The 21,887-nt window shown below is 37.1% G+C and overlaps 1 protein-coding gene across 1 annotated transcript in view; it reads left to right on the top strand.

Annotated features, from left to right (window-relative positions):
• The window catches only part of THEMIS (thymocyte selection associated), a 137,655-nt gene that overhangs the window by 63,884 nt on the left and 51,884 nt on the right, over positions 1–21,887 (top strand). Inside the window, exon 4 of the mRNA XM_015557842.1 lies at positions 5,997–7,045. Coding sequence (XP_015413328.1) covers positions 5,997–7,045 — 1,049 coding nt within the window. The remainder of the gene's footprint in view (positions 1–5,996; positions 7,046–21,887) is intronic.

Here is a 21,887-nt window from a genome sequence, read left to right as displayed (position 1 = left end):
CAGGAATAAATACATGAAAAGCCACAGAGATGGCCTAAAACTTTTTCCTCTGGTACATCCACCAAATGGAGATTTAATTAAAAATTACTATCTATAACCCAAAACACATTCAACCACATACTCATACAAAGCGAGGCTTACACTTTAACTTCGCTAAGCAAATCTTTTTTTACATACGCTAATCAATCGTCTTTCTATGAAGAAAGAAAGACCATTATTGTCATTTCAAAATTATTCAGATGGTTATTTCAAACATTTTACCCACTCAGGAAAGGAAGTATCTTGAAATCTCTTCTACAGCTCCTTTTCCCTCCACCCCACCCCACCCCACCTTCTTTTTGGGAGAAAGTGGGATGTAAAAGTTGCTTGATCCACAACTTAAGTACTGCAGTGAAGAAGTGTGGGATATTTTTAGGTGTAACATTTGCCTTTCAGCTTAAAATATGAAGTCTAGATGTAGCTACCACCACGCAGCCCCAACAAGGAACAAGCCAAAATTCTCAAGAGTTGGAGTGGGTCATTTATTCTATTTTAACATTGAGATAGTTAAAGAATAATGCCGGGCCCTGAATTGTACACTTTAGTTAATTGTATGGTATGTGAATTTCACTTAATTTTTTTTTCAAGTACTGGATGCTTTAAAGACTTTAGAAATTATACGGAGGGTTTAAAGGGTCCTTTGCAACAGAGCACTACAGTGGGTCTCAGTACCAAATAGAAGCTGGAACAACAAAATTGTTCTAGGTACAGTATGTTCCAGTGCCAGTTTGGAGCTTCCAGGAAACTTTAGAATAACTGTAACATGTGAATTTGGGCTAAGAAGAAAATCAGGTTAATAGTTACCTTAGAAAGTTTGATCTGAGGAAAATGGATTGGTTCAACGATTTCCAGTGACTTCATGGAACTTCTAGGCACTTCAGCCATATTGTCAAGCCCCTTAGATTGCCGAGGCTTGCCCTCACTTTTAGGAAAATAACAGTTGTAAACCAGATTTCTGTATAACTCAAGGGAAGATGCTCTAAAACTCTGTGGAACAGGATAGATTCTCCTTAATGAGTCCTGAATTCTCAAGAGTGATTCTTGAGGAAAAGCTCCTGATTAAAGCAGTTGTAGGCTGGCATGCTCAGCAATATCATACTGATGGCAACAAATCATAGGCCAGTGAGCAGGTCCAAGGAGCAGTGGCTTCTTGCTCCATCAGCATGGTTTCACAAACATATGTTCTTGAGCAATGACTTATACTTTGAAGCATTATCATTTTTAAATGTCACACTTGACATGCCAGTTGGCATATACAATTCCAGGGAGTTTAAAATCTTTTAGTATCAGGAAATTAAGTGTTGTAAATGTTTCCCTCCACGTCCCGTGTGGTTCAGGGTTCAGGATCTGGATGAGGAGCCGCACACAAATGAAAGAGAAAAGACAAGAGATAATTTGGGAATATTGGGGGCCAGGCGGGTAAATCCAACTCAAGAGGAAAGACTTGCACTGGTGCTCAGGCCGTACCAACCTTTTATAGTCAGAGGTAAACAAGGCCGTGGTTACCATAGTTACACAGTTCTTGTGAGTTTCACCTGTTTTGACCATAATTCCACTTCCTGCACTTCCCTCAGCCCATTAGCTTCCCAGGTAAGATCTGGGGACTGTTATAAGGTCAAGCCTAATTATGTTAAGAGGACTGAGCCCTCTAAGCTGGGACTTGTTTGTGACTTTGCCAGCAGGTCAGTCCGAGGCTCAACCCTATATCAGTTCCCCACATTAAGAGTGCTTCCAAACTAGGCATATTTGCTATTAATCAAATAAGGAGGAAAAAATGTGTTCTGCATCCCTTTATTTACATTCCTGTTCTACTACATCTGCAGCAGTTTTTCCTAAAGGTGACATCTACGAGTACAAAATATAAGGACCAAGAGTATATTAGTTTAACAACTTGCTGGTGTGTGTCTATTCACAAAGCACATTCTCTTTTGGGGAAAACTGTTACAATATTTTTATAACCAGTTATGATAAATTTCTTAACTTATCTCTACTCTTCACCAACCTACTGCTTTTAATTCCCATTTGTTATATAAATGAAGCAGAATGACATAGTCCAACTAAGAAGAGAAACTTTCCCTATGTAGATGGAAAGCTATTTTCTTTCCAGTTTATATGTGAGCCTGGTAGAAACTAGTTCATACCTGTAATATGAGCTCAACTACCAAACTCATCATATGCCATACACACTCCTTTGGTCTCAATGCTTCACATCACATGCTCACCAATTCCTCATGCTCACTGGGCTTACCTCCACCTGTCCAATCTCATCTCTGGCTTTTCCCAGGCCTTCCCCTTCACTCCGCTTCCACATCCTCCAACCATACTTTGAAAAAAGAATATTTCATTGTGCAAAGTTTTCCTTTGGGTGATCAGCTTACAAGAAATCTGACCCAGGATTCCCAGGGCAATACCATACTTTCTACAATTCTTTCAGACAGTCTAACTTCCTAGTCTTAAGAAAGAACTGGAGGAAAAGCAGGTAGCGATCATGGGGGTTAGGAAAGCTAACCTTTATTCCAACCTCCAGCCCTAAAGTTAGCATATCTACCATCTTTCTCAGGTTCTCACTCATCATTCAGCAGAGTGGTCATCATGCTAACCACACTCCTAACCACAGTCTCTTTTTTATTTTGCTTTTCAGTTTGAGAAGTTTTTATTGACATACCTTCAAGCTTACTGATTTTTTTCCTTTGCTGTGTCCAGTCTACTGATTGAGCCATCGAAGTAATTTTTCATTGCTGTTGCAGTGTTCTTAATTTCCCACATTTCCCTTTTCCCCAAGAGTTTCCACCTCTCCGCTTACATTACTCATCTTTTCTTGCATTTTTGTGCCCTTAAGATATTAATCATATTTTAAATTCTCAGTCTGGTAATTTCCAAATCTCTGCCATATCTGAGTCTAGTTTTGATGTTTGCTTTGTCTCTTTGGACTACACTCTTTGCCTTTTAACATACCTTGTAACTTCTTGTTGAAAGCTAGACATGATCTAACAGGTTAAAAAAGACACTGAGGGCCCTGGCTGGTTTGACTCAGTGGATAGTGCGACAGCCTGGTAACTGAATGGTCTCGGGTTTGATTCCGGTCAAGGGCACATGCCCTGGTTGCAGGCTTAATCCCAGTGGGGGTGTGCAGGAGGCAGCCAATTAATGATTCTCTTATCATTGATGTTTCTATCTCTCTCTCCCTCTCTGAAATCAATAAAAAAATATATTTAAAAAAAGAAAGAAACTGAGGTAAATAGACCTTTGGTGTGAGGTTTTATATTTATCTGCTAGGAGTTACGCTATGATTACTGTCTGCTATAGCTGGAAAGGGTATTGACTCTTATTCTGAATGAAAAGGACTACTGTTGTGTTCCTATAAACAGAAGAGAGATATGATCAATTTAACATTAAAAATATATATATTTGGCTGGCTCATAAGGATTTGACTGTAAGAAAACTGTAGGAAGCCATTGCGATAAACTAGACAAGAGATAATGTAGTTTAGATCAGGGCAATTCTATGTAATGGTTACTAGATTTTAGAAAAAGAGAAAAGCTAAGTATATTTCTGAGACCTTTGGGATGAATAAGGCGAATGAATCCTCAATAACTGAGATAGAAAAAGCAACAAATAGACTAGTTTTTGGTTGAGAAGGGCAGAATTTCAGTTTGAGCATGTTAGTTTTGAGAAATCTATTAGATATCCAGGTAGAGATCCCAAGTAGATATCTGGAGAACAGGAGAAATACTTGGTTAGAGATAGTTTGGAGAGTCATCAGCATACAGATGGCACTTAAAGACATGAGAGTACAAGATTACAGTGGGCGTGAGTGTAGACAGGGAAAGGAAGAGAACCAAGACACATGAAAAGGTGTGTGAGGGGGTAGGGAAGAGTGGGTAGTGTGAAGAGAGAAGAAACCAGAAAAGAAATTGAGAAGAATCATAAGTAAGATATGGAAATAAGTGAAGAAAACATAGCAAAGAGGAGCAAGTCAAATCTACTCTGTGAAGTGCTGCTGACATGTCAAGTAGGATGAGCTAGGCCAGCATACCCTTAATGGATTTGGTACAAACGTATTGAAGACAGATTAGGAATTCAAAACGCCAAAAACAAAAAAACAAAAAAGTTAACAGAGGTTAGATAGCCTGACCTGGTCTCTTTTTCTGGCAGCAATGAAGCCCTCTTAAATTATTAAGACAGTTCCTTGCCCTCAGTACCCACTGTGTGCCCAGATATAGATTGGGATGAGCTCTCATTAGGGTGCCTATGTTGTGATGGATCCATTTAGCTGTTCCCTCAACTGAGAAGTGGCATGAGCCAGTGTATTGCTAGCTCTACTACAATTATTAATCTAGCCCACTTTGATCTAAATAACTGAGATTTTAGAGTATCTAGAATTACCTAGAGGTTCAAGGAAACCTGTTGCAACAATCTCAAAAGTTTGGATATCCTAAACCTTATAAAATGAACTGATAAAGGTAATGAGTGTTCTTTTAGCCCTTCTCTCTCTCTCTCTCTCTCTCTCTCTCTCTCTCTCTCTCTCTCCCTCTCTCTTCAGTGAATAATTTTTACAATATTTACTGACCTTCAGCCTACATACAAGCTTTGATTTTTTTCATTTTTATATTCAAGGAAATAATACTTTTTCATTCTGTGTCTTCAATAACTTTGTCCACAGAATGTACAAGTAATATGATACAAAGTATAGAGTTATATAGTTTTCAGAAGCTACATACATAAAGTTAATAGTATAAAAATAATAATATAGGTAACATTTTATAAAAGGAAGTTCTGTCTTCTAAATCTTCCAAATTATTCATTTTCAAAAGTATGCAAGGAAGAAAGAATATTGACAGGAAGGTGCGTGGAGATATTGGGATGCAACGGTAGATCATGAAAACACTCTAAAACATTGTGTTAGGAAATTATCAAAATATATAAATCATTATAAAATCCTGCTAATAATAACGTATAACTTTATTTTCAATGCAAGATCATTTTTAAGGCTACTCTTTGGGGTAGTACATGGAGAGCAGATAATTTCAGGACAATATTTTAAGTGTCCCCATAGTCTCAAATAAAGAGTCCTGGGACTATGGGCTCTTGAAAAAAAAAAAATAGAGAGATTCACTAGTCCCCAATGATACATCAAATAAAGAATACATTGGTGGGGGATAAGGGCACACATGTAATACTTTAATCAATAAATTAAAAAAAAAGAATACATTGGTAAGCATCCCACTGGCATAGGTAGGGCTCCACAGGGGCTCCTCTGATTATGACCCACCCTGTGCCACCCTTTCTGTCCAGGTGTTAATGTAGCACCAGCAGAAAAAGAAATAGCTAAAAAGGTTACATAATGATATCCATTTCCATATATTAATCTCAAGTACCTATATCCCATGATTTTGCAGTGTCGCTGTACTGCACATGATAACATTTTGTTTAAATAATATGTCTTGGGCCTTATGCAGGGTCCTATGTGAAGTACCAAACTTTCTTCTAAGATAATTTTACATATATTGTCTGGACTTCAAGAACAGGATAAAATAGTATGATAAACCTTTTGGAGAAAAAATACATATACATTATCACACATGCACATATATTCAAGTATGTTATGTGTGAGAAATTGTAAGAAAAATGAGGAAATGAGTAGCACTAGAATCAGGAGAATTGTTACTCTGAGGCTGCCACAAGGAGGATGTGATTTTGGTGAGGTTCATAGGGCTCCAAGGTACCAGTTAATGTCTATTTTTTTAAGCTGAGCAACAGGTTTATGGGTGTTGGTTTTATAATGATTTCATTTTAAAATTTGAAAAAAAAGTAAAGTCACATATAAGAAATGTTATATCAGGAACATCTGAGTTTTTTAAAAATTAAATTTATCTATGGCGCCTGGAGAGATCCTAATACCTCCTCACAGCAACATTTTGATGCACAAAATGTCATACTTCTTTTTTTTTTTCCAGTCCGAAAGGATATAGTCCGCATCCTCCCCAGTTTAGATGTTGAAGTCAAAGACATCACTGACAGTTATGACGCCAACTGGTTTCTTCAGCTGTTATCTACACAAGATCTTTCTGAAATGACCAGTAAAGAGTTCCCCATTGTGGCTGAGGTCATAGAAGCACCTCAAGGAAGCCAGCTCCTCGCCAGCATCTTACAGCCTGGGAAAACCATTGTGATTCACCAAAAGTGTCAGGCATCGAGGATCTTAGCTTCAGAAATTAGAAGCCATTTTCCTAAAAGACACTTTTTAATCCCCAAGAGCTATAAAGGCAAATTCAAGCGGCGACCTCGGGAATTCCCAACAGCTTATGACCTTGAGATAGCGAAGAGTGAAAAGGAACCGCTCCACGTGGTGGCCACCAAAGCCTTCCATCCCCCGCATGAGGAGCTGTCATCCGTAGCTGTCGGGGACCAGTTTCTAGTGCATCACTCACGGACGACTGAAGTCCTCTCTGAGGGCATCAAAAAAGTGGTGAATGTTCTGGCCTGTGAAAAAATCCTCAAAAAATCCTATGAGGCAGCACTGCTCCCTTTATACATGGAAGGAGGTTTTGTGGAAGTGATTCATGATAAGAAGCAGTACCAGATTGCTGAGCTCTGTGCACAGTTCCACTTGCCCTTCAATGTGAAAGTATCTGTGAGAGATCTTTTCATTGAAGAAGACATCTTGGCGGCTACGCCAGGACTGCGGTTGGAGGAAGCTATCACGGACTCTTATCTACTCATAAGTGACTTTGCCAACCCCACAGAATGTTGGGAAATTCCTGTCAGCCGCTCAAATATGACTGTTCAGTTAGTTAGTAATTTGTCTCAGGATAGGGGATCATTTCTAGTCAGGACTCTGATCGAAGAGATCACGGAAGAACAGTATTACATGATGCGAAGATATGAAAGCTCCTTCTTGCACCCCCCACCTCGCCCCCCGAAACATCCCTCGGTGGAAGAAGCAAAGCCAACTCTGCTACATGTCGCGGAAGAGAGGGCTGTGGGTCTGCCCAAGTCTCCCAAGGTAAGGCTACGGTTCTGCAGTTTCCTTCTGGAATGTTTTTCTTGGGGCGATTTATTTCAAGTCTTTTCTGAGTTTAGTTTTTGCTTACTTTTCTTTCTTTCATGCCATATTTGGAATGAGCCTTTCTGATGCACAATAGATGAATGAACATCAACAGAGCATAAGCTGTTGCAGCATTTTGTATTTTGATGCTTAACCAGTAAATGTGACAAGACGTTTATAATGAACTAGAAGGAGCAGGAGTGACATTTGGATATGCTGACCCAAATTGCCATTTCGATGGGTTTTAGTAATTAGGATTGTTTTATACATCGCCTCAGAAGCAAATCTCTTTTAGTTTGAAAGAGTTGTTCATTTTTTTCTAGGTAGAGTTGTTTTAATACTTCATCTAGGAAATGAGTGCACAAAAAACTCTCTTCTTGAGGGGGGGGTGCCCACCAGTAGCATACATCTATAACACATGTCTTCATTTTATCTTAAGTGCAGAAAGATGTAAAAATATCTTGGCGGAACTATGTGTGAGCATATGAGCATCTGCCCACATTCTGCCTATCTGAGAACTGTAATCTTTAACAGTTCTGTTGAAAAACAAAATCAATAAAGCTGCAGAGAGTATGAGATCATTACAGAATCAACAACTCCATAACCACTCTCAAGATTTTGGGAGAGGAGGGGCTGCAGCTTCATTTCTACTTGGAACTTTTTGTCTTTTGAAAACTGCTGAGTGCCTGGAAAGCACGTGCCCTTACACCGTGAAGCGTAGGTCCTTTATCTGGCCAGCAGTGGTTCCGTGGTGTGTGGAAGGAGCGCATTCTGGCCTGGCAGATGTTGTGCTGGCAGCTTGGGGAAACAAAGCTATTAGTAAAACAAAGAGAGATGCTGTGTTTACTCCCTATACTCAGGAATGCTAGCTGCCTCAGGCTTCAAGTATGTGGGTACAGAACTACTTTTAATTCTGCATTTCAAAGATTGCATCCTATTGTCTACTGGGGAAATTCAATAAGGATCTTCAAACTCATCTTCCAAAGAAGATAAAGCCAACCAAAATTTTCTTTCCCGAAAAACAATTTTGAAGCAGTCATTGTGAATTAAACAACTGTTCCCAGATAATGTTGTTGAATAACGTGCATCTGTTCATGGGGAGGCTATCTGGCTTCTCCTGTTAAATATGTTTTTATTACTGAACTGAATGACGTGAGGGATGGAATGCTGGTTTGTTTTGTAGTGGTGAGCAGAAGAATGCCTCCCACCTGCAAGGTGCCCTTCCCTAAACCCTATGAACCTTTGGAGGTGTTACATTGAATAGCTAAATAGACTGTGCACATGTGCTTAAAATTAGGGACCGTAAAATTAGATTATCCTGGATGATCTAGGTATGTCCAAGTTAATCATGTGAGTCCTTAAGAGGACTTTTCCCAGTTGAGATCTGGATTGGAGAGATGTGACTACAGAGGAACATTGCTGACTTGGAAGATGGAGGGAAGGAGATTGAGCCAAGGCATGTAGATGACGTCTAGAAGCTAGAAAAGACAAAGAGACCTCTTACCTAGAACTTCCAGAGTAGAATTCAGCTATGCTGACACCTTGATTTTAGCCAATGAGACTCCTGTCAGCTTTCTGACTTACAGAACTCTAAGATAATAAAGTTGTATTGTTTAAGGCACCAAGTTCATGTGATAGCAACAATAGAAAGTTAATATAGGACACAAAGTTGGGAGGAAGGTATAAGTAAAAACTTTATATGGAAAAATCTATATTTGTTAGAACTAGTTGGGTACAGCTAAGTTCCAGGGACAATTGGAAGGATTTGCACACAGCCAGAGTGGACCTTACTTTTCATCACAAATTGGTTTATTTTCACAGGCTGGTTTTATTCATATGAGGCACACTACTGCTAGCAGTTCATCTTATAGTTTCATAATCAGAGAAGAATATAATCTCTTTGATTCCAAATTAAAAAGAGAAAGACTTTGTTTCACATGTCCATCTCCTGGTTCAATCAACTCATTGGCTGTCCCCAGAACCATCAAGATTGGTAGGAAGGGATTGAGGACTGGTTGTCTCAAATAACAAATACTGGAATAGTATATGAAGATCTGGAGATACCAAAGAATAGATGTCTATTACAATAAAAAGAAAAGACTAAAAAATCCTAAAGTATTAAGAAGGCATTCATAGAAAAATGTTAAAAAAAATTTTAAATGCCTTTTGACAGAATGTCAGGTGAAAATGATGTGTTTTATTAAGAGAGGAATTCATAAAACAGCAGTGCTATGTCTAGGCTACTGTTTGGAAAAATTTCCAGTCTTCCCCCTATGATTCCCCTTTACTCTCACATGACTACCGCACTCACAGCACTTCTCACACCAGCTGTGTGGGGTTTCCCCACACCAAGCGATTCAGCAACACGAGGTGGGTATCCTACAACTCAATTCTGACACCGTCTACCAGCACATAGTGTCAGGTCCCACCAGTTCATTTGGGCTCAGTCCCACAAGGCTGCTCCTGCCCTACTTCAGATGCTATTCACAAGTATTAAGTCCTCAGGTTACGCACAACTTCTGTCAACTTGACTACAAATCAGAGGCTGCCGTGACCCTCTCCTCGGGTCCTATTAATTTGCTAGAGTGGCTCCCAGAGGTCAGGGAAATAGTTGCTTTCATTCACTATTTTATTAAAGGATATAATAAAGGATACCGATGGACAGTCAGGTGAAGAGATTCAGAAGACGAGCTCTGGGAGGGTTCTGAGCTCAGGGGTGTCTGTTCCCTGTCATGTTGGGATGTACCACTTTCCCAGGATGTGGTACAGAAGCTCTCCAAACCCCATATTTTTGGGGACTTTTGTGGAGACTTCTTCACATAGACATAATCAATTATTAACTCCATTTCTAGTCACTCTTCCCTCTATGGAGAATTGGATGGGGTTGGCGCTGACAATTCCACGCTTCTAATTATGGGTTAGTCTTTCTGATGACTAGCTCTCATCCAGGAGCCATCCAGGACCCCACCCAAAGCCTCCTTATTAGAACAAAAGGCCCTCCTATCACCCAGAAATTCCAACGGATTTAGAAGCCCTGTGTCAGGAACCAGGGTCAAAGATGAAACTTTAGAACAGAGGATGCTTCTAAGGCTCTTATCACTTAGGAAATTACAACAAGCATTTCAGAGCTCTGCACCAAGCAGATACCAATACATAGAATTTCTATTATCTCACAGTTAGTAAAATAAGACAATTGCAATCTTGGACTAAATTTATACATGTAGGATTCCAGCTCAACGTATTAATTCCTAACTGTTTCTTCACTGGGCCGACCCTACATGAATTCGTGTGTCTAGTTCTGAGTTCCACTTCTAAAGAATATTGATTAACTGAAGTTTGTAGAGATGTTAAGAGTCAGTTTAAGATGTTAAAAGGTTGAGGAGCCATTTTTATCTGAGGACCTATTGAGGAAACTGAGGAATAGTCTAAACTTGAATGATTGGTACTCGGTGACATTAGTTATTTTACACATTCAAAGAGATACTCTGTAGCAAAGAGTACATTCTTATTTTTCATTACAAAGCTGGTTGAGAATCAGGAGAGAATAATTTTGGTGCAGTGTGTTGGAACAGATTTATTGTCCTGAAAAAGGTTATAGCAGAATCTAAGAAACCCTAAGTTCAGTGATGTTTTGGGAGATTCCTGATTGGTTGAAAGTTTATCAGTCAATTGAGAAGGCTCTATGATTCTTTGTTTATGATTAGTTTCACAGAATTTAGCGTAGTAAATAAAGAACTATATTGTCCCTGAAATCACTTTAAAATGTCAAGCATACTATAATTTATCTGTGGTTAGACCTCCAGACCTCATTTTTAATAATTTTTCTTTCCATAAAGATAGAAATCTGCTTACTAGATAATTTTTTGGAATATAAACAGAAGCTCTGCATAATCTACTTAAAAAGTCTTGCAACCAACTATTATTATCACAATGTCATTCTTCCATATATTTCTTTTATATTTCTTCTGATATCTACATTAAAGCTCTTTTATGTTTGCTTTTGAAGTGGTTAGATAGAACTTCTTTTTAATATTCTAAAGCCAGGAAGCTGCCATTGAAAATAAGCCTCTAAAATGTTGGATTGTATGTGGAATATTGCTTTAAATTCATAGAACAATTTGTAAGGGTTATTCAAAGTTTAAACATTAAAGTCACTTAACTCATTACCTTATTACATATGCAGATGCTTCATTATATAAGTTTACTTTTGCCTTCCCAGTGGACTATTAACTTTACTGGATCATTTCTTGCACTGTTAAATATCAGGGCCAATATATAGGCTGTCAAAGAGTAAGAAACTAAATATGCTCAGTCTTAGCCAGATTCACCTGTATCAGGTATCCATTGTCACTTATGAATACTACAAGTTTATCTAAGAAGTTTAGAAATTTAAAATATATAAGAGCATGTTATAAGAACTAGGGTAGATAGAAATAATTATTTTCCAAGGTAAGATTGTCAACCTCTAGTTTTAGCAATTCTATATAATAAAGAGGTAATATGCAAATTGACCCTCATGCCCTCACAAAATGGCTGCCTACGTGTAGGCCGGCAAGGGGGTTAGTGAGGGACAACAAAATGACTGAACAAGCAGGCTGCTTGGGGCAACCAGGTCAGCGGGGGGGCAGTTGGGGGAGACCAGCTGGCGGAGGGTAGGCAGTAAGAAGCGACCAGGCCAGCAGGGGGAGGGGGGGCAGTTAGGGTGACCAGGCCGGCAGGCAGGTGAGCAATTAGGAGCCAGTAGTCCAGGATTGTGAGAGGGATGTCCAACTGCCGGTTTAGGCTAAATTGGCACTGGGACATCCCCCCAAGGGGTTCCGGATTAGAGAGGGTGCAAGCTGGGCTGAGGAGACCCGACTCCCTCCCCCATGCACAAATTTTGTGCACTGGGCCTCTAATACCTAAATAAGAGAAAATTGATTGCAGTAGAAATGTCAGAATTGTAATATGGATACATTCAGGGACAGGTGAAAGGGGGAGATGGGTATCAACAGAGACAATGGTGCATCTCAAGGCCGATGACGTTTTACACTGAAGGATCTTTCTCTTGTTTTAAAATATGATATCTTGGAGAATAATGTATGGAGTCTAAACAAAGGGATGAGAATATACCAAGGACCTCTCAAAAAAAAATGTAGACTTAAGACAATGTAAAAATAGTATCTTTAAGATTTGTACTTTTTGATTCTTAATCAGATGAACACAATATTATAAAGTGACTAAATAAATGAGGCTGGGACTAAATAGGAATCTGATGGGGTAAACTGTCCTTCTCTGAGAGTTTGTATGTCAGAAGTATTTCAGAGAGTGTAAAACAACGTACTCACTGGAGTTCTTGCCTGTCGTAGATATATATGGCTATGCCTTCTGAGTGCCGCACAGGAGAAATGTAACTTCTGTATTCTGATGAAAGAACCTATAACCAGATAGAAAAACAAACCTTTGGTTGAAAGATGAGATATTCCTCTCCTTCGGAGACTGCAACTGGGACCAGAAATCTTGCATTTCACTAACATTGTTTGGCCATTTAATGCCCAAGTGTCCATTTTGCTGCCAGAATTTCTAGATTTCTGTTGGACAAGAACACCCATAGGAGACATTAAGACCAAGAGCAAGGGAGGTGGTAATGGCAAGGTACCGTGAATTGGGCAGAAAAAAACTCTGTCCTAGAATCAAAGTGAGAGCTGGAAAAGGCAGAAGGAAAGCAATAGTTTCTGGGAGCTGCAGAGAGAACACTTGGCCAGCAGCTGCGGGGTGCTAAGACTCACTTCTGTTCTGATCTGGTGTGACAGTTAGGATGGCTGAAAAGTGTTAAAGAGGCCCACGCTCCTGGGCCGCACCTAGACCTTTACAGCAGCCATTTTCAACCTTTTCATTTCCTGGCACACATAAACTAATTACTAAAATTCTGCAGCACACCAAATATATATATATATATATTGCTGATCTGACAAAAAAATAGGTATAATTTTGATTCATTCACACTGAACGGCTATTGTTGTGTTGGTTATTGTCAGTTTTTTAAATTGCCTACTTCAGGGAAAAGAGGTCAGTGCCCCTGACTAAATAGTCAGGTATTGCATGTTTTAAAAATTCTTACAGTACACCAGTTGCCCCTTGTGGCACACCTGTTAAAAATCACTGCTTTAGAGGATAATATTATATCCACTCATTTATTATCTACAAAATGTAGGCACATCACACACAAACATGTTGTGATTTTATTATATTTTGTTAACCTGGTATAGTATAAAAGCATGAGAATATTTGGCTTTATAACCGACCATTACACTTCTGCAGACTGATATCTACCCACTCTTGGTACATACTTTTGGTCTAACATAGAAAATGTAAGTCTATTGCCCTGTGATAGGAAAAAATTAATGTTTTAGCAATTTTCAAAGACCAAAAAAAGAAGGCTTAAAGGTGGAAAGTGGACATATGCTAAAAACTGGGCTCGAAATCTAATAAGAAAATAAGGGGAACTTACGAATTTTTTTTAATGTTGAAGAATTTCAACTGTAAGATACAATCTCCGCATATTTTCAGCAGACATTTGAGCTGTTCTTAGGGCAAGATACATACAGATTCATACATCGCTGTTTTTAGTTGCCTGAGGTTTGTAGTCTAGTAAATGACATGAACCAGTAAACAGCCGAGTAGGAGCAAGTGAAAAGATGGGAGGAGGGAACAAAGGATGAATAAATGAAGTGCGGGGTTGAACATTAGCCAAACCAGAGTTCCAACTGAAACCTTGCAGGTAGAAATCTGTGCCCATTGGGAAGTACAGAATATATATAAATTCTTTTTTGTGTTTTTGGAAGTGGGAGAGTAATCATAACTTGTAAAATTTCACTCCAGGCATGACATGCAGTGCATTAATACTTCTAGCTGAAAAAAAAAATTGGTGCAAGTAAGACATTAGAAAACATTGCCTGATTTTAATGGTATTTAGACCAAAAAATTAATAAGTTATCAAACTACTAATAAACTACCCATTCCATTCTCTCTATAGAATTTATGTCCAAAGAACCTTGTTTCTGTGGTGGGATAATTGAAGTACACTCGTACTTGGAAATGATTGGTTAAACCAAAATTTTGGCCTTCTTTCAGGTTTCAACCAACTGACAATATTCTCACCAGAGTGTGGAAGGGCTGACGAAAATGTTATTTAATACTCTTCCTCACCTCCCTCTCCCATCTGTGGAGTCAAGAACTAAAATACCACCAATTATGAGATTATCATATTTTCAGTGTTAGTATTACTTTTCAGCTTCAAAAAAAAATATGAATTATCCCTGGCTGGTGTGGTGAGCATCATCCCAATTTCAGGTCAGGGCATATACCCATGTTACAGATTTGATTCCTAGTCTGGTACGTACTGGAGGCAACAGAGAAGGCAGCTGATTGATGTTTCTCTCTCACATTGATGCTTTTCTCTCCTTCCCTCTCTTTAAAAAAATCAATAAAAACAATTTAATAAATAATATATATTAATTTAAAAAATATTTTCCCATTGGATTGGCAAAGTGATTGGATAAAATTTGGAGTAAATCATTTCATGTTAGATTTATGGCTTTTACAAATGTTAGAACAGTTTTTACTTTCTTCAATGTCCATAACCTAGAAATCCCTGTTTAGAAAGAATCAGCAGTTTCAGATGTTCAAGCACAGTATGGATAAAGTGAGGGCACTTGAATTGCCAACTTCCAATAATCCCCATAACGATTTGAGTCCCTAGAACCATTGAGTTGGATGTGGGCTCACTAGATATTTAAGTTCTGTTCTTTGAGTTCACTATCCTCAGTTTTGTTTTACAAATTTTTAGAAATCTGAAGATTAGTTGGAGAAATTTAGAGGCGGTAAGTCCCAGCTGGCTTTGTAGTTCCCAAAACTGATTTATCTGAGTTTTCCATTACTATGTTATCAGTTTTGAATTTATTTTAGAATAAAAACCTTGCGTAGAAATAAATTGGTAAGGCACAAGCTATATATTGGAGCAAATAAGTTTTACTATAGCTATTCAGTTTCTTGCAAGGCAACAATTACTTTTAACTATTTTGGTGGTGTTTTCATTGATGTCAGATCTACAAACTTTTATGATTTACTTTCCAAACCAAATTTTCTGGGCAAATGTTAAAATGGAAGATGAGTGTAAGATGGTTATGAAAGAATGCATAAGGATAGGCTTCCAAAAATCAGTATTTTTTTTCAAATTTTGAAAAGCAGAAAATAAGAAAAAAATTATCTTAAAAATAGAAAAGAAAATGAACTTTGAAGTTAAGAGACCAGAGGGTCCATAAACACTCTAAAATGCCATAGAGATAGAAATGATTCAAACAAATGCATTATTTAAGGGCAAACTCTCAAAAGGCTTATAGCACTAAACCTTTCTTTGTTATACCTCATTCATAATCTAACTTCAATATGATTAAAATGTCTTAGAAAGACTCTACCCACTACTTAATTATCAGGATGCACTTCTACTAGGACAAGTAGCTTTTAGTTATTTTGTAAGACATGTTATTTGTTTAAGCATTTACCATGAGCCAACTACATAGATAATTTTAAATCTGATGAGAAAAGAAAAAAAATTGGAGGAAATCCTATCAGATTGAGGGCCATTGGCCACAAAATTAGCCAAATAAATAGATGTATACATTAAAAACCACAATAACTATATAATATATTGTTATTTATGTAGATACAAAGTTGAAAAGGATTGATGGCAAAATTATGGAATTGCATAATATGCAAAAACCAAGAAATATCTGTTCTCCTAGAGTAAGAGATAAGAATGCAATTTTAATATGTGACATTATGCTTATTTATATCATAAAACATTACATACTGTTTGTTCTTAATGGAAGTTTGTTGCTTTTAAATGTTTTCCATCTCCTAACTAATGTTCAAAAAGTACACAATTGCCACTTAATGAAATAGGATAAGACACAAAGTCAAGTAAGGCCATTATTATCAAAGGATGAAAAATGCTCTGCCCAAGCTGTTTTTCTCCTCGTTGTCTCTGGTTCTAGCTTCTCCCCTGAGCTGTGTTTTAAATCATATTAGACTGTTCCCCAGCCATATTCGCTCACATGGTTGTCGGGCATCCTGTCTTCAATAAACTATCCAAAGGTCTATGATCCAGACTGGCCTGTCTTTTGTAATTAAAGAGCCACCAGCCCATTACTGACCACGCTGCCTGCTAGTGACTGAAACCATGGAAAGTGAAACTGTGCTTAAGGGGCACCACATACTGTAGATGGTAAATAAAGTTTTGTGAGAGGAAAAGATGAGGCTGGAGAGTGGTGGAAGGATGGGGGGGAAAGTATGAAAGGAAAGGAGGAAGGAGGAATATTTTATCTTATTTTTCTCTAAATAAATTCCTTTGCAGTCCATGTATTTTAAAAAGTCTGCAAATGTCATAGTTTTAGGTAAGTTTTCCAGACTACTGGTTTTTAATACTTCTATATGGAATATTCAGTTTTTATGCAGCAAAACCTGTTAACCTTTTCATTTGTGCTTACTTTTATGGCTTTTAACCTTATCTCGATTCCAATGATTCAATAGGTTAATTCCATTCTAATATTTTAGAATTTGAATTTATATATATATAAATGTAACATATACATATGTACAAACATAATATATATGTATGTATGCATATATGTGTGTGTGTGTGTGTGTGTGTGTGTGTGAGATGTGTATACTTCATCTCACTTGAACCCTACAACCTTGTGATATGGGTATTATCATCACCATTTTATAGCGAAGGCAGCTTGCGCAAGGTTCCAGGTTTGCAGCCAGTGCCAGGGCAGGCCTGTCTCCCTGCTCATCTGCCCACAAGGCCCAGACACTTTGTATGGTCCTATGATGCCTCCTGGAAAGGTGGTATATGAATGTCTCTCAACTTTTCTGCTCTATTGTTTCTTGCACAGAATCCATGTTTGTTGTTTTTATCATAGGCAAAACAGAACAATAGCATCTTTCACGGGGTGGTTGTAAAGAAAAGATCCAAAGAAATAACACATGTCTAAAAATCATAGTATATCAAAGGGAATTAATATGGCCTACCTAATAGACAGATAGATTTTTCTTGTTTTATTTACAAATTTTACAATTTGAAATACTTATTTCCTTGAGATGAAAGGTATTATGACTAGGTACATCAGGACCGTAGGTTTAGAAGGGAGCACATTTTTATTTTTGTGTAAAAATGATATTGCTGACACTTTGTTGGAGAGACTGGTATTGTATGCCATTTTCCTCATTGGATCTGCACTGACTATGTATTTCTGTTTGCTAACCAGGTGAACAAAGACTGTATTCAGCCAATATACCTGGATCATATACTAGCATTGCTAGCAACTTTTTTTAACATTATAAAATTAATGTCTCTTTATTTTTGTTTTATCTTCCTCTGAGGTAAAACAGATCTCAGTTTCTGAATATTCATAATTCACTAAGAAGAATTTTCCATTTTGGAACAAGTAATCAAGTAATGTTGACCAGAGTTTCCTTGAAATTCCTTTGCTTTTTTTGTGTGTGTGTGCATATCTTACATCCTTTGTTACACCTGGGATATTCTGTAGAGCAAATACCACATATTGAATGAGTGTACAACTGTTCTCAAAAGAAAGCATATAGGAAAAGCTTCTTGACATTAGTTTGACAACAATTTCTTGGGTATTATAACTAAGGCACGGCAACAGGAGAAAACAGACAAGTGCAACTACATCAAATTAAAAAGCATCTTTACAACAAAGGAACCTATCAACAGAATTAAAAAACAACCCATGGGGGAAATATTTGCCAACCATATATTGGATAAAGGGTTAATTCCAGAAATATGTAAGAAACTACTATAGCTCAATACTAAAAAACCAAATGACCTGATTAAAAAGTAGTCAATTTGAATAGACATTTCTGGAAAGAAGGCATACAACTGAGTAATATATATAGGAAAAGGTGCTAACCATCATTAATCATAATGGAAATGCCAGTCAAAATCACAAGATACCAACCCACACCTGTTAGGGTGACTATTAAAAAAAAAATAAGTGCAGAGTATTTGCAGAAATTAGAATCCTTGTACAGCCACTATGAAAAACAGTATGGAAGTTTCTCAAAAAGTCAAAAATGGAACTACCAACAATCCACTTCTGGGAATATATCCAAAATAATTGAAATCTGGATGTTGAAGGGATAGCTGCACTCCCATGTATGTTATAGCATTATTCTTTTTAAAAAACATTTTTTTATTGATTTCAGAGAGGATGGGAAAGTCAAAGAGAGATAGAAACATCAATGATGAGAGAGGATCATTGATGGGGTACCTCCTGCACTCCCCTTACTGGAGACTGAGCCCACAACCCAGGCATGTGCTCTGGACCAGAATCAAACCTGGGACCCTTCAGTCCCCAGGCTGACGCTCTATCCACTGAGCCAAACCAGCTAGGGCTGTTGTGGCATTATTCCCAATGGCCAAAAAACAACCTATATGTCCATTAACAGATGAATGCATGTAGTAGAGATGAAATATACCATGTCTGGTATTTCCACTATGAGCATTTCGCCATAAACATCTTTGTTGCAAGCACTTTTGCCACAAATATTTTCACCACACAACTCGTTGGCAAGGGAAGTTTTTCCATAAAAGGTAAAAATAACTGGTTAATAGTTTGGCATACACTTGGCAAACCTCATGATTTTTAAGCAAGTTGTCAGTTTGATTTCTTTTCTCCATTGACAAAGTTCTTGAAGATGAACTTCTTTTATAAAAGAAAAACTTCTTTTATAATCAAAATCATTTGATTGTAATTTATACATTACAAATTTATAGATTTTAAAAGAATTATACCAGCTTAAACTGAAAGGATCATAAACTTCTTACTAGCGGGAAGTAGGCTGAGAACACTACTCTGTGTAATTTTAGGCCTTTTCTTAAGAAAAAGATGACTCAGAGAATAGTTTCAAGGGTCCAGAGCATTAGACCAGCAGCCAAGAAACAACTCCCAGGGAACATATTTGAGTCCTACTCAACATACTCCCTTTCTTATGAGCAAAGATAAATGGCAACTTGTGTTCTTCTGGATCTGATTAATTTCAGATCAGTGACTTCTATGTTGCTTCCATTATTCCTGTTTTTTTTAAATATATATATTTTTAAATATTTTTATTGATTTCAGAGAGGGAGAGAGAGATAGAATTATCAGTGATGAGAGAGAAACATTGATTGGTTGCCTCCTGCATACCACTGACTTGAGATTGAGCCTTGCAACCTGGGCATGTGCCCTGACCAGGAGTCAAACCGTGACCTCCTGGTTCATAGGTCGATACTCAACCACTGAGCCACACAGGCCAGTTTATTCCTGCTTTTTAATAGAAGTGTCTATTAAGGTGCTCCCCATTGTGTATTGGGTAAGTCAGGGCATATAGCTTATTTCTCTATTTCATGGTCTTCAGATCAAGAAGAGGTTTTCTCTAACTAACCTCAACTTCACCCAAGTGCCAGGCATGTAGTAAACCATTTGCAGATGCAGAAGACATCACACGGAACTCTAGCCTACATGATTCATAGGATGGTGAAGGTGATAACATAATGTTGCTTTAAACCAGTAACTTTTGGAGTGATTTGTTATGCAGAATAGATAACTGAGACAATCATATAAGACACTCTGTATAAGGACATAAGATTACATAGAGTAAAAGATAATAGATTGGCTAATTGTAATTTTTCTCTCTTTGAACTTGAGCTAGTCTTAACTTTCTCTGGCAGTCAAATGCAAAGCCACTAATATTAGAGTCTGGTACAGTTGTTGCTGTATTAACTATTATTCTTTAGGTTGTTTGGCTTCTTACCTAAGGTTGCTTTTGACAAAGTTAAGTGACAGTTTAAGCCACTTATAGATCTTAGCAGGGAAGAAGATACCAGATGTCATGTTTGGGAGGAAAATATTTATAATCTTCCTGTTGATATTTTAAAAATCTTTCAAAATCCTTTAGTGGAAGTTTATTTGTAGCTATTTATCAGTAGCAGGAAAGAAGATAATTTTTTAAATACATAAAGTGTTTTTAAGAGATCTCTGAGTATTTTTAACAGTGTGTTCATTTTAATGATACAAAATGGGATAAAGAAGCCCAAACATGTTCTAAAAATCTAATCCTTCTTCTGGAAGTTTCTAGCATTAGAATTTGGCTTACTAGCCATGCAGAAATATACCAGGAGTATGTATGATGATGAGAAACAGCTATTCTTTTATAAGTTGGCACTCCAAAAACATTCTGTAGGTCTCAATGGCTCTACATTAGCCGAATTGTATGAGACCCCTATAAAAAGCTACATTCTTTACCATGTTCCCTAAGGAAGCGCATTTCAAGCTAATGTTCTGTTCCCTTGTCAGCAAAAATCTTGAGATTACCTCTAGCTTTTTAATTACTTTGCTATCCTCAAATCATTCAAAAAGTAACTTACAGGCTTTAGGTACTTAAGTTTGAATCAGCATATATTTATACACATGCAGACATTGAATTCTGGAACTTATCCAAGCTATCTACTTGATTTAGCATAACTTCATTTTTATGCTAAGTAGATCATGACTGACAGAGCCAAGAGAAGTCTAATAAACAAGTTTTACTTCTTACAGAATAAGAATTCCTTGAAGACTGAGTCTCCCCCTCACTTTTAGTGAACTGCCTAAATATGAGATTGGACTTCTAAATCATGCACTAGAACTTTGTGCAGTTTTAGACTTCTCTGGGAATGTAAACATCATAATGACATTAGATTTTTAAAGATACTGCTATGTTGTTGTTGTTGGGTTTTTTTTTAAAAAAAAAAGGCTATAGGAATTAGAATCTGTTGGTAAGAATACTTACTCAAGAGAAGAATGTGGTCTATGAAATGACAGAAACAGGAAATATTTGAGTGAATCATGCTATACAAAAAAGAAACAATCACATTCAAGCTTTATTTTTCTAGAGAATAATTTCAAATGCTTAATCTTTAAGTAATTAAATTATTTTTTTTGAGGTATGAATTTTATTTATTTTCTTTTATTGCTTAAAGTATTGCAAAGGGTATTACATATGTGTCCTTTTTTTCCCCCCCGCCCTTGACAATCCCCTGGCCTCCCCTTAAAAAAATGCTTTATTAGCTCAGATATAAGGACTCTTCCTTAAATATCCTCAGTGAACAGATTAACACTTATTTCCTGAAACAAAAAAGAACAAATGGCATAAATAAAAAATTTACAGAACTACAAATGACCAATAAATATGTGAAACACTTCTTAATCTCACTAAAAATCAATAATATACAAAAGTCACTGGTAAGGGACAAAAATAGGAGAAAAAAAGAGAAAGGTTAAGAAGTTAAATAATCAGAGTGTGAGGAAGCAGATTCTCTTATACGCTGTCTGAATGCTTTCTAACCTAGCAATTTCACTTATTACCACCTGTCTAAAAATTCCCCCATATCTGCATTCATATAAGAAAAATTGTTGTGACTGTGTTTCAAATGGACACATGAAAGAACTATAGATTTCTATTAATAAAGGAGTCATTATATATACTAAGAATACCCATACTATTGGGATTTTTAAAAGAATGACACAGATGTAGAAAAATAAAAGTATCCAAGATATATTATTAAGTGAAAAAAGTAAATTTTAAACAAAAAACAGAATTATACATTTCTATATAATCATATATATATTCTGATACATATATATAGTGTGATATACACAAACCATGCTGATTTCAGTGACCCTGAACAAATAGTGAAGTAAGGTGTTTTATA

The sequence above is a fragment of the Myotis davidii genome, unplaced genomic scaffold, assembly GCF_000327345.1.
Source record: "Myotis davidii unplaced genomic scaffold, ASM32734v1 scaffold147, whole genome shotgun sequence".
NCBI lineage: Eukaryota > Metazoa > Chordata > Mammalia > Chiroptera > Vespertilionidae > Myotis > Myotis davidii.
Note: the sequence above shows the minus strand (reverse complement) of the source record. Positions and strands in the feature narration are given on the sequence as shown.